Below are 14,363 nucleotides of genomic sequence, written 5' to 3'. Positions count from 1 at the left end.
TTAAACTAATAATTATTGGCTAAGAGACTTGTGCAAGTCTAAGGAGTGATGGTGTGACGTGATCTGGCGGGCCGGTAGAGATAGAGAAGACAGAAATATCATGGTACACCTTTGATTAAGTTAGGGTCAGGTGGGAGAGGGGTAGCATTACTTCAGTGTACAACACACAGACATTACTACTTGTGGTATGTTAGAATTACCCCCATTTATTTTTAACTAAGGTAATTTGTTTGCTATAGACCCTCCAACTAGGTATTTAGCCACAACACGTACCTCATGCAGACGAAGGGGGACTAGTGTTACAAGACGGTTAAACAGAGGTGATGAGCTCGCTAGCATTGATTGTTGCCAATGTCTACATGTGTGTAGCGTTGTCGATGGGTGCACGTAACGATTACAATGAGTATTTGTGCTCATTGTTGCCCAAACTTTTACCAATTGCATGGACGGTATTTGGCTCAACAGAAGTATGTGCCCACAACGAGGACTATTTGTGTTCACTGCGTTCTCTAGAAACATGTAACCTGTACATATACATTTTTGCTCATTGCTGTCTCTATAAACATGTAGCCAGTACATATACTTTTTGTGATAATTGCTGTCTCTATAAACATGTATCCATGACAAGGACTATTTGTGCTCATCGCATTCTCTATAAACATGTAGCCAGTACATATAATTTTTGTTGCTCATTGCTGTCTCTATAAATATGTAGCCAGTACATATACTTTTTTGTGATAATTTCTGTCTCTATAAACATGTATCCATGACGAGGACTATTTGTGCTCATTGCGTTCTCTATAAACATGTAGCCAGTACATATACTTTTTGTGCTCATTGCTGTCTCTATAAACATGTAACCAGTACATATACCTTTTGTGCTCATTGCTGTCTCTATAAACATGTAACCAGTACATATACTTTTTGTGATAATTGCATTCTCTATAAACATGTAACCAGTACATATCCTTTTTTGTGACAATTGCATTCTCTATAAACATGTAACCGGTACATATCCTTTTGTGATAATTGCATTCTCTATAAACTTGTAACAAGTACATATACTTTTTGTGATAATTGCTGTCGCTATAAACATGTATCCATGACAAGGACTATTTGTGCTCATTTCTGTCTCTTTAAACATGTAGCCAGTACATATACTTTTTGTGATAATTGCTGTCTCTATAAACATGTATCCATGACAAGGACTATTTGTGCTCATTTCTGTCTCTATAAACATGTAGCCAGTACATATACATTTTGGGATAACTGCTGTCTCTATAAACATGTAGCCATTAGAAGTACTATTTGTACTCACTGCGTTCTCTATAATCATGTAACCAGTACATATACATTTTGTGATAATTGCGGTCTCTATAAACATGTATCCATGACAAGGACTATTTGTGCTCATTGCTGTCTCTATAAACATGTAGCCAGTACATATACTTTTTGTGATAATTGCTGTCTCTATAAACATGTATCCATGACAAGGACTATTTGTGCTCATTTCTGTCTCTTTAAACATGTAGCCAGTACATATACTTTTTGTGATAATTGCTGTCTCTATAAACATGTATCCATGACAAGGACTATTTGTGCTCATTTCTGTCTCTATAAACATGTAGCCAGTACATATACTTTTTGTGATAATTGCTGTCTCTATAAACATGTATCCATGACAAGGACTATTTGTGCTCATTGCTGTCTCTATAAAAATTGTAGCCAGTACATATACTTTTTGTGATAATTGCTGTCTCTATGAACATGTATCCATGACGAGGACTATTTGTGCTCATTGCGTTCTCTATAAACATGTAGCCAGTACATATACTTTTTGTGCTCATTGCTGTCTCTATAAACATGTAACCAGTACATATACCTTTTGTGCTCATTGCTGTCTCTATAAACATGTAACCAGTACATATACTTTTTGTGATAATTGCATTCTCTATAAACATGTAACCAGTACATATCCTTTTTTGTGACAATTGCATTCTCTATAAACATGAAACAAGTACATATACTTTTTGTGATAATTGCTGTCTCTATAAACATGTATCCATGACGAGGACTATTTGTACTCACTGCGTTCTCTATAATCATGTAACCAGTACATATACATTTTGTGATAATTGCTGTCTCTATAAACATGTATCCATGACAAGGACTATTTGTACTCATTTCTGTCTCTATAAACATGTAGCCAGTACATATACTTTTTGTGATAATTGCTGTCTCTATAAACATGTATCCATGACAAGGACTATTTGTGCTCATTTCTGTCTCTATAAACATGGAACCAGTACATATACTTTTTTGTGACAATTGCATTCTCTATAAACATGTAACCAGTACATATACTTTTCGTGATAATTGCATTCTCTATAAACATATAACAAGTACATATACTTTTTGTGATAATTGCTATCTCTATAAACATGTATCCATGACGAGGACTATTTGTGCTATTGCTGTCTCTATAAACATGTAACCAGTACATATACATTTTGGGATAATTGCTGTCTCTATAAACATGTAGCCATTAGAAGTACTATTTGTACTCCCTGCGTTCTCTATAAACATGTAGCCAGTACATATACATTTTGTGATAATTGCTGTCTCTATAAACATGTATCCATGACAAGGACTATTTGTGCTCTTTGCTGTCTCTATAAACATGTAGCCAGTACATATACTTTTTGTGATAATTGCTGTCTCTATAAACATGTATCCATGACAAGGACTATTTGTGCTCATTTCTGTCTCTATAAACATGGAACCAGTACATATACTTTTTTTTACTCATTGCATTCTCTATAAAAATGTAACTTATACATGTATGTTTTGTGGTCATTGTTGTCTCTTTAAACCTGTATCAAGTACATGGACTCTTTGTATCCACTACTCTCCATTTAAACATGTCACCTTCACATGAACTATTTGCGTCCATTGCTGTCTAAACATGTACCCTGTACACGGACAATTTACGATCATTGCTATCTAGATCAACAGGTAACTATCATACGAACTATTGGCGTTCACTCCTGGCTATATAGACATGTAACCACTGCATGTTTTATTTGCGTTCATTGCTGTTTATATTAGTATGTAACCACCACATTGTCTGTTTGTGTTCATTGCTGTCTCTGTAAATATGTAACCATTACATCAACTGTTTGAGCTCTATGCCATCTGTATAAATATGTAACTATCACATTGGCATCTGTGTTCAATATTGTCTCTATAAGAATGTAATTAAATACGTTAATTTCTGTCTATATAGACGTGAAACCATTACAAGGACCATTTGCCCACATTGCCGCATATCCTATTCTAAAGCATGAAACTATAACATGGACAATGTTGTGCTCATGCATGTGAATGTAGTTGCTTTTGTAAGCATTCACACATTACATGGACTATATGGCACATTATTGCCGATATATTCACGTGACCATCAACTGATTGTGCACATAATTGGTGATGTATACATGTAGCCGTTTTGCAGTCAGTGAGTGAGTGAATGTGAGAGAGTGGATTTACGCCGCTTTTAGCAATATTCCAGCAATATCACCGCGGGAAACGCCTGAAATGGGCTTCACACATTGTACCTATGAGGGAAATCGAACACGCCACACAGACATTTAGTAGAACGGGTGTACACATTATTGCCGATGTAAAAATAGCCATTTATAAAAAAACAAAACAATTGTGCACATTATTGAAGATTTATTCATGTAACCATTTACTAAAACTGATTGTATACATGTTTGCCGATACATACATATTCATCAACCGGAATGAGTATCTGAATTAATTGTTTGTCCAGGTGAATTTGTTCTCAAACATCCACATTGTTGCCGACACATACATGAAAACGAAGTCATGTGAAAAACCCACAATGTCAGACCTTTACACTTATTTCATTATTTCTTTTATAAAAGAGTCCCAATTTTGGATGACAAGAGTGTTGACTTCAAGTTTCAAGTAATCACCTTTCTAGTTCACAACTTTTGGAAAACAATTGAGCTTGTTCTTTCTTCAGAAAATTTGAGCTTGTTCTTTCTTCAGAAAATTTCAATGAACGCCATACAACTCTTGTTCAAAAGTTGACCAAGATTACGACAATTCAAGGCCTCACGATAGCTTTCAAAAAGTGTTATGGTAGACATGTGGAAGACGAAATTAGACGCGTTTTTCCGTGTTTTTTAAGTGAACATTTGACATGCTTTTGCATACCTTTATAACGTGTCCCACCTTTTCTCGAACATCTCCTATCAGCACTACTTGCTAGTGATCATAAACACATGTCCTGTAATTATACTATATGGTAATAAAAAGTATTCATTCAGCATTCAGTATATCTGGACTTATGTTTGTAACCTATTTCATTAATTTTAGTCAAAATTTCCTTCGATATTGTTTACATTAATTTCGCATGTGAAGTGATCAGTAGATCACACAACTCACAGTCATTTACAGCAACAACGGTCAGATTACTTTTATTGACGCCTTGATATGATCTTTAGTTGCCACAGAATGGATACATATATCACCAATGTCATACTTTGACTCGTTAAGAGTCATATTTGTTGTAGTTTAACAATTATATGTCAATAGAGCCTCGAGTCCCGACAGTGACAAGTCAAGTTGTCTCATACGTAAAAAAACATCCGACAATAGCGATCAGTTGTGGTACGTTTATGGTTATTATTATTTTAAATATATATAGTAAAGCTGCAACTAAAGCAATAAGATATTTGAAGATATACTTCCTTATAAATAGTTTCAAGTACGATTCTTCCGATCATTGCATTAAAATTATTTTAAGTTCTATTATTGGGTAATGTTTAACCGAATCCCCGGTAGACTGTGAGAAAACGTGTGTACATCCGATGCTAGCTTGGTTTATGAGAAAATACACACGGTAATCTTAATGTCTGCATATAACACAATTTTTAATAGAGCTCGCATACAATTAAAACGGTAAATCATTATGTCTAGCGATATTTTGTGTCAAATTTCAAATTTGTATTGACCCAGTTTTCATCACCTGTTCGGTTACTTGACTGATAGGATACGATGTAATATTTTTTCTGCGCATAATACTTTGGTTTCTTTCCAAAATACCGAATACCCTAGAAGAAGGTGCGCATTATTAATAGACATACAACAAAGAAAAAAATGTATTATTTATACTTGAAATACATGATTAAGTTATAAAATTCCATTCAGTACTCCAAGTGTACTGTTAAGTTTTGTAAGTACTCCTATATAAAAAAAAATGGAGTACGTACTGGAAAATTATCTGGAGCCCATAATAGCTTATGAAAGATGCCCGATTTAAAACTCCATGTAAACATACAAACCACTCTGTTTAAGAATTTATGTGAGTCTATCTCCCAATATAAACAATACAAATAGAAAATGAAGTCTATCGGAGGCTCTCATACTACGACAAAGAGGGGTACATGCAATATAGCTGGAAATGGTAGCGTATCCGCAACAAAGACGGAAAACCCTCTTTGCCACCCCCAGCGCGTGGCACTTCATTTCATAGATACGCATAAACATGGCAACGAACAACACAAGTCATGATTAACCGATTAGTGTGTATATTTACCGTACATATACGATAATAGTTATCCACTTGTAATCTCGTGTTGTGCTACCAATGGCGTGCTGTAAGAACAATGAAATATGAAACCTCGGCATAAACAATGGCAAAGGAAATAGTTTGGGTTGCCTTGACAAATATATTTCATGATACGTGCGTGTCAGTTGTGAATGGTGCTGCAATAAAATGGGTTCATTGAGAGAATGGTAGAGTTCCCAGAAGTGCCATATCGTCTGCCAATCAGTGGGAATCAGGAAGGCGTGGCACGCATCAACCCCCACAACAGTAATTTCATTACATCACATCCGGCTGGTGGAAATCCTTCAGCCTTTCAGTAAGGGCAGTGGAGTGAAGCGAGTTTGTGAGAGTCATGCCACGCACATTTTATGCCTAATTGCAAAGCGAGTATATCGCGGCACCCCGCTGTGGCAACACGGCTCTTCTGGTACTACGGACACGCCAGACAGAACCGTCAGACTACCAGAGCTCACGGTTCTTTCTCCAAGGATTACTGTATGTCATCAAATCATTTAAATATTCGTTGCAAGAATTCTGATACCTCAGGACGTGACCACATGGTACATAAACGCGGGTGCTAATTGCCCCACCGGTTGGTATTGTTGGTATTGTTGGTATTGCCATAATAATGTAATACCAGCAAGGATGGTATCGCCAGACAGTTGCGTGTGATCTTGGACATGATGTCCTGAATTGTGGCGTTGTTTTGTACAGTTAAATCAGGTATTGACGGAGCTACTGTGTTGTGAAGCTTCTGGATGTGAACTGCGGGCATCTGTGTGTAATAAGTCAAGCTGTATGAAGAAGGACCATCATGTTATCACTGGGGGCAATTGTCTTCCTCATCGGGTGTGTCACCAGGACCGGGGCACAGTACGGTGAGTAGCCACGGTTTAACAGTCTGTTGCAAATACAGTTACCGTATTCGACGGAATAAGCGCCCCGCTCTAATAAGCGCCCACGGCGATATTTGCTAATATATTGGCTAGTGAACAATCCCATTTAGCACCCCTTACGATTGATCAATGTACACAAGACTTATTTATTCGCGTATAATACGCACTCGTGTGTTATATGCACCTTTAATTATGGCCCATTACATTCTGGAAAAATATATCTGTCATATATAAACATTTCATATAAACCACGAAATTTATCCTTTAGTTCTGTTTCAGAGTTATTTTAACCAAAATAATAATCTAATACGAACCTCCTATTTCTAATTTTGAGAGCGCCCTGGGCGCTTATTACGTCGAATACGGTAGTTGACAAATTCGGTCGTGACAGTTTTCTTGTAAAACATGTTCTATAACATTTACAAGAGGATCGTATTACTGGATATTGTACTCGAGGGGTTACGCTGATGAGAAAAACAGAAGCTGTCGTTAAATTCCAGGGTGGTGATAAACTCCAGCACTTTCTTGAACGGCGACACTGCAGTGAATAGTGGTCCCTGCTTTCTCTCGAACAAATATACAAAAAAGTTAAGAGCTAATTTTGCAAAGGGAAATCTGAGGCGACCACGCATTTCTATGAAAAAAGAATCAACAGTGAGCACTTGAATCACTTAGAAAAAAGATCCATGTCGCATATCTAGAGTTCTGGAGCAACTCCGACATCACATATAAACACATCATTCTCCATCACAACTCATCACATCCCAATAACTCATCTTCGTGTACCTATGTTTATTTTCAGAAAGCAAAATTGTTAAATGAAAACTAAACCACATCAAGCTTCACAGCAGATGAATGTATTGCACTCTCAGCTGACAGTGCCAAGCATGTTATAGGTGCACGAATAGGACACCTGGGTCCGATAACAATGGGTTTCTGGACCAGAGCGAGGAGGGAAACTTGCAGGGTTTGGATAATGATATGTTTACATGACTGAAGATATACATAACTATTTTCTGTATACATGCAGATACACAACTGGAATTCACTTGCAGTTGGTTGAAAACTGATGCAGAATATGGCCAGACAGACAGACAATTTATTCGATATTGTTATAATTTCTATTGAAGGCAATGATCACAAAAATGAAAATCGATTTAAACGTAAATATCTTACTGTAAGTCGATTTGAAATTTTGGCTAAAATTGAAAGAAAGACGAAATGGTTATTCGATGTGTTTGATACGGGCATCATAGTTGTGTATTGGACATTAAGTTTAAATTGTTTTGAAAATGCACTCAGCCAAGTGTATATACTTTCTTGTGCCTGGCAGTTTATGACATACATGTGATTATTACCCGTGTAATCTACTGCCAGAATGATGGGTGTACAGTTACCAACCGTTTCGACAAAGTAGGATTTCGAAAGTATTTGAATGTGTTCAAATCTCTGAAATACAATTATCTGTGAAAGTGAAAGTAGAACTGTATGACATGAGTAATGTAACATTTCAAATGTCTGGTATCACACATTGCAATATGTTATATGTACTTTTATGAAGAAAAGTGCTGATACAGCAAATCTAACTGGATCCTGTAGGAAGGAGCGACGAGCGCAAATTGCCATGCAGGATGGCACATGAGGGAAACATAGAATTATTTTCAAGATCCACGACAAAGATAACATCATCCAGTCACCGTGTGATTCGGATAAATTGAGAACGTTTGACCTATTTTTACTAATGGTAGATTGTAAATATATGATCATGGTCTATGTTGTATTTACGTATTGACACAACACTATTGATTTGGCTTTGCATGTGTTTGTGACTGGTGCCACCGGTAGGTGATATTGATTCATAAACACATGCTCATAGTATAGTCGGAATCACACAGCAGAAATTATATATGACTATTGAAGGATTTAGTCACTTTATCTTACATTCTGACATGCTACTTGGTAGGTATTGCAATACTGCTGAACGTCACAAGTTATTGCATTAGAAATCGACACGTCACGGGAACGGGGTATTATTGTATTTACACATCGACACATCACAGAGTGGGTTATCATTGTATTTACATCTCGACACATCACCGTGGCGGGGGTATTATTGTATTTACACCTCGACACATCACCGGGGAGGGGGTATTATTGTATTTACATCTCGACACGTCACCGGGGAGGGGGTATTATTGTATTTACATCTCGACACATCACCGGGGAGGGGGTATTATTGTATTTACACCTCGACACATCATCGGGGAGGGGGTATTATTGTATTTACATCTCGACACATCACCGGGGAGTGGGTATTATTGTATTTACATCTCGACACATCACAGGGTGGAGGTATTATTGTATTTACACATCGACACATCACCGGGGAGGGGATATTATTGTTTTTACACATCGACACATCACCGGGGAGTGGGTATTATTGTATTTACATCTCGACAAATCATCGGGGAGGGGGTATTATTGTATTTACACCTCGACAAATCATCGGGGAGGGGTTATTATTGTATTTACATCTCGACACACCATCGGGGAGGGGGTATTATTGTATTTACATCTCGACACATCACCGGGGAGGGGGTATTATTGTATTTACACATCGACACATCACCGGGTGAGGGTATTATTGTATTTACATCTCGACACATCATCGGGGAGGGGGTATCATTGTATTAACATATCGACACATCACCGGGGAGGGGGTATTATTGTATTTACACATCGACACATCACCGGGGTGAGGGTATTATTGTATTTACATCTCGACACATCATCGGGGAGGGGGTATCATTGTATTAACATATCGACACATCACCTGGGAGGGGGTATTATTGTATTTACATCTCGACACATCACAGGGTGGGGGTATTATTGTATTTACACATCGACACATCACCGGGGAGGGGATATTATTGTTTTTACACATCGACACATCACCGGGGAGTGGGTATTATTGTATTTACATCTCGACACATCATCGGGGAGGGGGTATCATTGTATTAACATATCGACACATCACCGGGGAGGGGGTATTATTGTATTTACATCTCGACACATCACAGGGTGGGGGTATTATTGTTTTTACACATCGACACATCACCGGGGAGTGGGTATTATTGTATTTACATCTCGACAAATCATCGGGGAGGGGGTATTATTGTATTTACACCTCGACACACCATCGGGGAGGGGGTATTATTGTATTTACATCTCGACACATCACCGGGGAGGGGGTATTATTGTATTTACACATCGACACATCACCGGGTGAGGGTATTATTGTATTTACATCTCGACACATCATCGGGGAGGGGGTATTATTTTATTAACATATCGACACATCACCGGGGAGGGGGTATTATTGTATTTACACATCGACACATCACCGGGGAGGGGGTATTATTGTATTTACACATCGACACATCACCTGGGAGGGGGTATTATTGTATTTACACATCGACACATCACCGGGTAGGGGGTATTATTGTATTTACACATCGACACATCACCGGGGAGTGGGTATTATTGTATTTACATCTCGACACATCACCGGGGAGGGGGTATTATTGTATTTACATCTCGACACATCATCGGGGAGGGGGTATCATTGTATTAACATATCGACACATCACCGGGGAGGGGGTATTATTGTATTTACATCTCGACACATCACAGGGTGGGGGTATTATTGTATTTACACATCGACACATCACCGGGGAGGGGATATTATTGTTTTTACACATCGACACATCACCGGGGAGTGGGTATTATTGTATTTACATCTCGACAAATCATCGGGGAGGGGGTATTATTGTATTTACACCTCGACAAATCATCGGGGAGGGGTTATTATTGTATTTACATCTCGACACACCATCGGGGAGGGGGTATTATTGTATTTACACATCGACACATCACCGGGTGAGGGTATTATTGTATTTACACATCGACACACCATCGGGGAGGGGGTATTATTGTATTTACACATCGACACATCACCGGTGAGGGTATTATTGTATTTACACATCGACACATCACCGGGTGAGGGTATTATTGTATTTACATCTCGACACATCATCGGGGAGGGGGTATCATTGTATTATCATATCGACACATCACCGGGGAGTGGGTATTATTGTATTTACATCTCGACAAATCATCGGGGAATGGGTATTATTGTATTTACATCTCGACACATCACCGGGGAGGGGGTATTATTGTATTTACACATCGACACGTCACCGGGTGAGGGTATTATTGTATTTACATCTCGACACATCATCGGGGAGGGGGTATTATTGTATTAACATATCGACACATCACCGGGGAGGGGGTATTATTGTATTTACACATCGACACATCACCGGGGAGGGGGTATTATTGTATTTACACATCGACACATCACCGGGGAGGGGGTATTATTGTATTTACACATCGACACATCACCGGGGAGTGGGTATTATTGTATTTACATCTCGACACATCACCGGGGAGGGGGTATTATTTTATTTACATCTTGACACATCCCCAGACGGGGTATTATTGTATCTACATCTCGACACATCACCGGGGAGGAGGTATTATTGTATTTACACATCGACACATCACCGGGGAGGGGGTATTATTGTATTTACATCTCGACATTATACATGACAGGGAGGGGTATAATTGTAATATTACATGTCAAAGTGTGCGTGCGTGCGTGCATGCTTGTGCCCGTGAGTGCGTGCGTGCGTGCGTGCGTGTGTGTGGTATTATTACAATTTACATCTCGACTTTATACATGACAGGGTGGGGTATAATCGTATAATTACATGTCAAAGTGTGCGTGCGTGCGTGTGTGCGTGCGTGTGTGCGTGCGTGTGTGGTATTATTGTATTTTACATATCGACAGAGTGGGGTACAACCCACCTTCAGCCCTCATGTTTCCCTGAATTAGTACAACACCGAGTAAACAGTCAATGTGATAATGCGGGGTGTTGCCGCGCCACCTGGCGGTGTTTGTACAGATGTTTCAGGATTACCTTCCTGAGGATGCACCGGAGACAGAAACAGTACCTCCGTACTAATTGCCATTTCTTATACTGTACATTCTTCCTCCGTATCCCCATTCATGCACGACCCCCCGATGTTCCCAAGTCCCCCCGCTATTTCCCCTGATGATGACGATGATAGCGAAGTGGGAAGTTTATTCACCAAATACATTTCTCCCATCCTCCCTATCTCAGCCTCGTTGTCGAGGTAATTCAATCTGCCATGCTTTTCCTATGTTTTTGGAAGGCCCCGCCCCATGTTTTCACAAGTTCGAATATGTTTCTCCGCTGCTTAAAGTCAGTAAACGGGCTTACTGTAGACAAAGTACGTGTGCTTGGGCGTGTTGAGGGATTACTGGATTTTCGACACAAGTAGCAATTCGTTTTACAGGTATATATTGCCTGCAGTTATGTTGTCAGATATGTAAACAACGCTGGAAGATAAACAAACATTTCTTACACCATACAGTCATAAATATCTACTCAGCAAAACCACTGACTGGCAATTGAAGCACTTTAATGTAGGCTCCTATCTTCAAGGTTTCAGCGATGCTCGTGTATCCACAACATCGTTGTCAGTTCTCTCATCTTGTTAACACTTTGTTTAACTTACGGCGAATATGACAATTCTGTTTACAGAAAACAAACAACTCTGTCCTAGTGTTTACCACGTCATCAGAACATCATAAAAAGTTTGATTACGTCAGCGGAAAAAAGGATGACACTATCAGTGCTATTGTTTGTTTGTTTGTTTGTTGTTGAACGCCGCACTCAGAAATATTCCAGCTATATGACGGCGGTCTGTAAATAATCGAGTCTGGACCAGACAATCCGGAGAATGCATCATGAGCATCGATCCACGCAATTGGGATATGATGACATGCATCAACCAAGTCAGCAAGCCTGACCGCCTGATCCCATGAGTCGCCTCTTACGACAAGCATAGTCGCTTTTTACGGCAAGCATGGGTTGCTGAAGACCTATTCTAACCCAGATCTTCACGGGTCCCACGGCGCTGCAATTCCCTTGGCAGTATCGCCCTGACCATCATCATTAGTTTGTCCCTTGGGGCTTTCCTCCAGCATCAAGCTGACACACCTTGATAGAACTGAAATACTGTTAAAAGCCACACAATAAGTTTCATTTATAGCATTTTAGTTCACCTGCACCTGTTTGTAACAGGGAACACAGGTGGCCCAGTCGTCTAAGGCGCCGCGATTCGCTGTGCAGAGTTGCGTCCTTTGGGCACTCCAGAAACCTATGATTGTGGGTTCGAATTTTGGTTCGCCCCGATTATGTTTCTAGGTTTGTCAGCACCATATCCGTGCTCGTGGGTTTCACCGAAGTGGTAAACGTCTGAGACCTGCATCACTTCGGGCTTTCCTCCCACATAGGCTGACACGCCGTGATATAACTGGAATAATGTTAAAAGCGGCGTTAAACCCAACTCACTCACTCACTCAAGGCTTGTAACGCGAAGGCCTTGGGTGGTGTTTCAATCGTAACATAAACAACAATTAAGACCGAACCCAAAATAGACCATTCAACCTTTTGACCTTCATCTGGCGCGATATTTGTAAATATTTATTTGGGTTTCAACTTTCTGCATGTTCTGTGTGTTGCTATGCGTTGTGTACACAAAATAATGTGTTATTTTATGTTGACGTTCGTCATTCTAACGATTCTAGAAATAGCTCTTCTTTCAAGTATCCTGCTTCACACTGTAGGACGTCAGTCTTGATATGCCGTGGGATTATACTTGTGTTATATATATAGCGAGTTGAAGCAACTGCCGTGCCCCCCCCCCCCCCCCCCCCCCCCTCTCTCTCTGTGTCACGATATGGGGGCGGGGAGGGGTGGTTAGGGTGGGGGATGACCGCACTTCGTTCTCACAAATTCCCAAGAATTTCCTTCAAGAGTTGATGGACTGCTACATGTAGCGCGTTATCGGCGCGTTCTGCTTGGGTCAGCGACAACTATGCACAATGACGAGTAAAACGTTGAAAAAGTCGTGTTTGATTTATGTACCAGATGTCATGAAAACAATAAAAAGTCGGTGTGCATATCGCCGCCCCACCCATGCCGCCGTCAATGCCTTTACACCCACGGCTGTGACGACCTGTCAGCGCTGCAGAAACGGCAACGGCAACGGCAACAACTGCACTTGTATATTATTAATGGCAAAACAAGATTATTGAAAACACTTGGCAGAAGCTGTTACCGTTGACGCCCTCTAAACAAACGGAAGATAACATTTTTCTTTAATTATATGTTCATAATGAGGCCATCGTTAACGCCGACAGCCAGACATAGTGAAACGTGTTTAAGCAGTTCTTTCTACGCCGACTTTTTATGAGAATTACACACATATCCTTTCTTTAAAAATAGTGTTTTCAATGTACTTAGATGACCTCGAGTGGTGTTGAGATAACGCTGTGAAGAGTTGATAAATGTATATGCTCACTATTGTTGCTTTCCATCTCTTCTGGGAACTGCACAATGTTACAAAAGAAAATACCCGCGAGAAGACCATCTCGTTGCGTAAGCTTGTGCTCAAACGATGCCTTGTGATTAAAGTTTGTTTGTTGTTTAACGCCGCATTCAGCAATATTCCAGCTATATGACGGCGGTCTGTAAATATTCGAGTCTGGACCAGGCAATCCAGTGAATGACATCATGAGCATGGATCGACGCAATTGGGATATGATGACATGCATCAACCAAGTCAGCGAGCCTGATCACCCGATCCCGTTAGTAGCCTCTCACGACAAGCATAGT

General features: G+C 39.8%; 1 protein-coding gene across 5 annotated transcripts in view; it reads left to right on the top strand.

The window, feature by feature from the left end:
- Positions 1-5,920: 5,920 nt before the first annotated feature.
- LOC124142186 (protein sidekick-2-like) overlaps positions 5,921-14,363 on the top strand; it is a 118,221-nt gene continuing 109,778 nt past the window's right edge. For 2 of the 5 annotated variants that reach the window (XM_046510491.2, XM_046510490.2), the window contains exon 1: positions 5,922-6,516. In XM_046510491.2, coding sequence (XP_046366447.2) covers positions 6,453-6,516 — 64 coding nt within the window. In that variant the 5' untranslated portion in view covers positions 5,922-6,452. Of the gene's footprint in view, positions 6,517-14,363 lie in introns of all 5 variants that reach the window. The other 3 variants (XM_046510489.2, XM_048400057.1, XM_048400058.1) reach the window with 3 other exon arrangements.

The sequence above is a fragment of the Haliotis rufescens genome, unplaced genomic scaffold, assembly GCF_023055435.1.
Source record: "Haliotis rufescens isolate VD_foot unplaced genomic scaffold, xgHalRufe1.0.p SCAF_2, whole genome shotgun sequence".
Classification (NCBI taxonomy): domain Eukaryota; kingdom Metazoa; phylum Mollusca; class Gastropoda; order Lepetellida; family Haliotidae; genus Haliotis; species Haliotis rufescens.
Note: the sequence above shows the minus strand (reverse complement) of the source record. Positions and strands in the feature narration are given on the sequence as shown.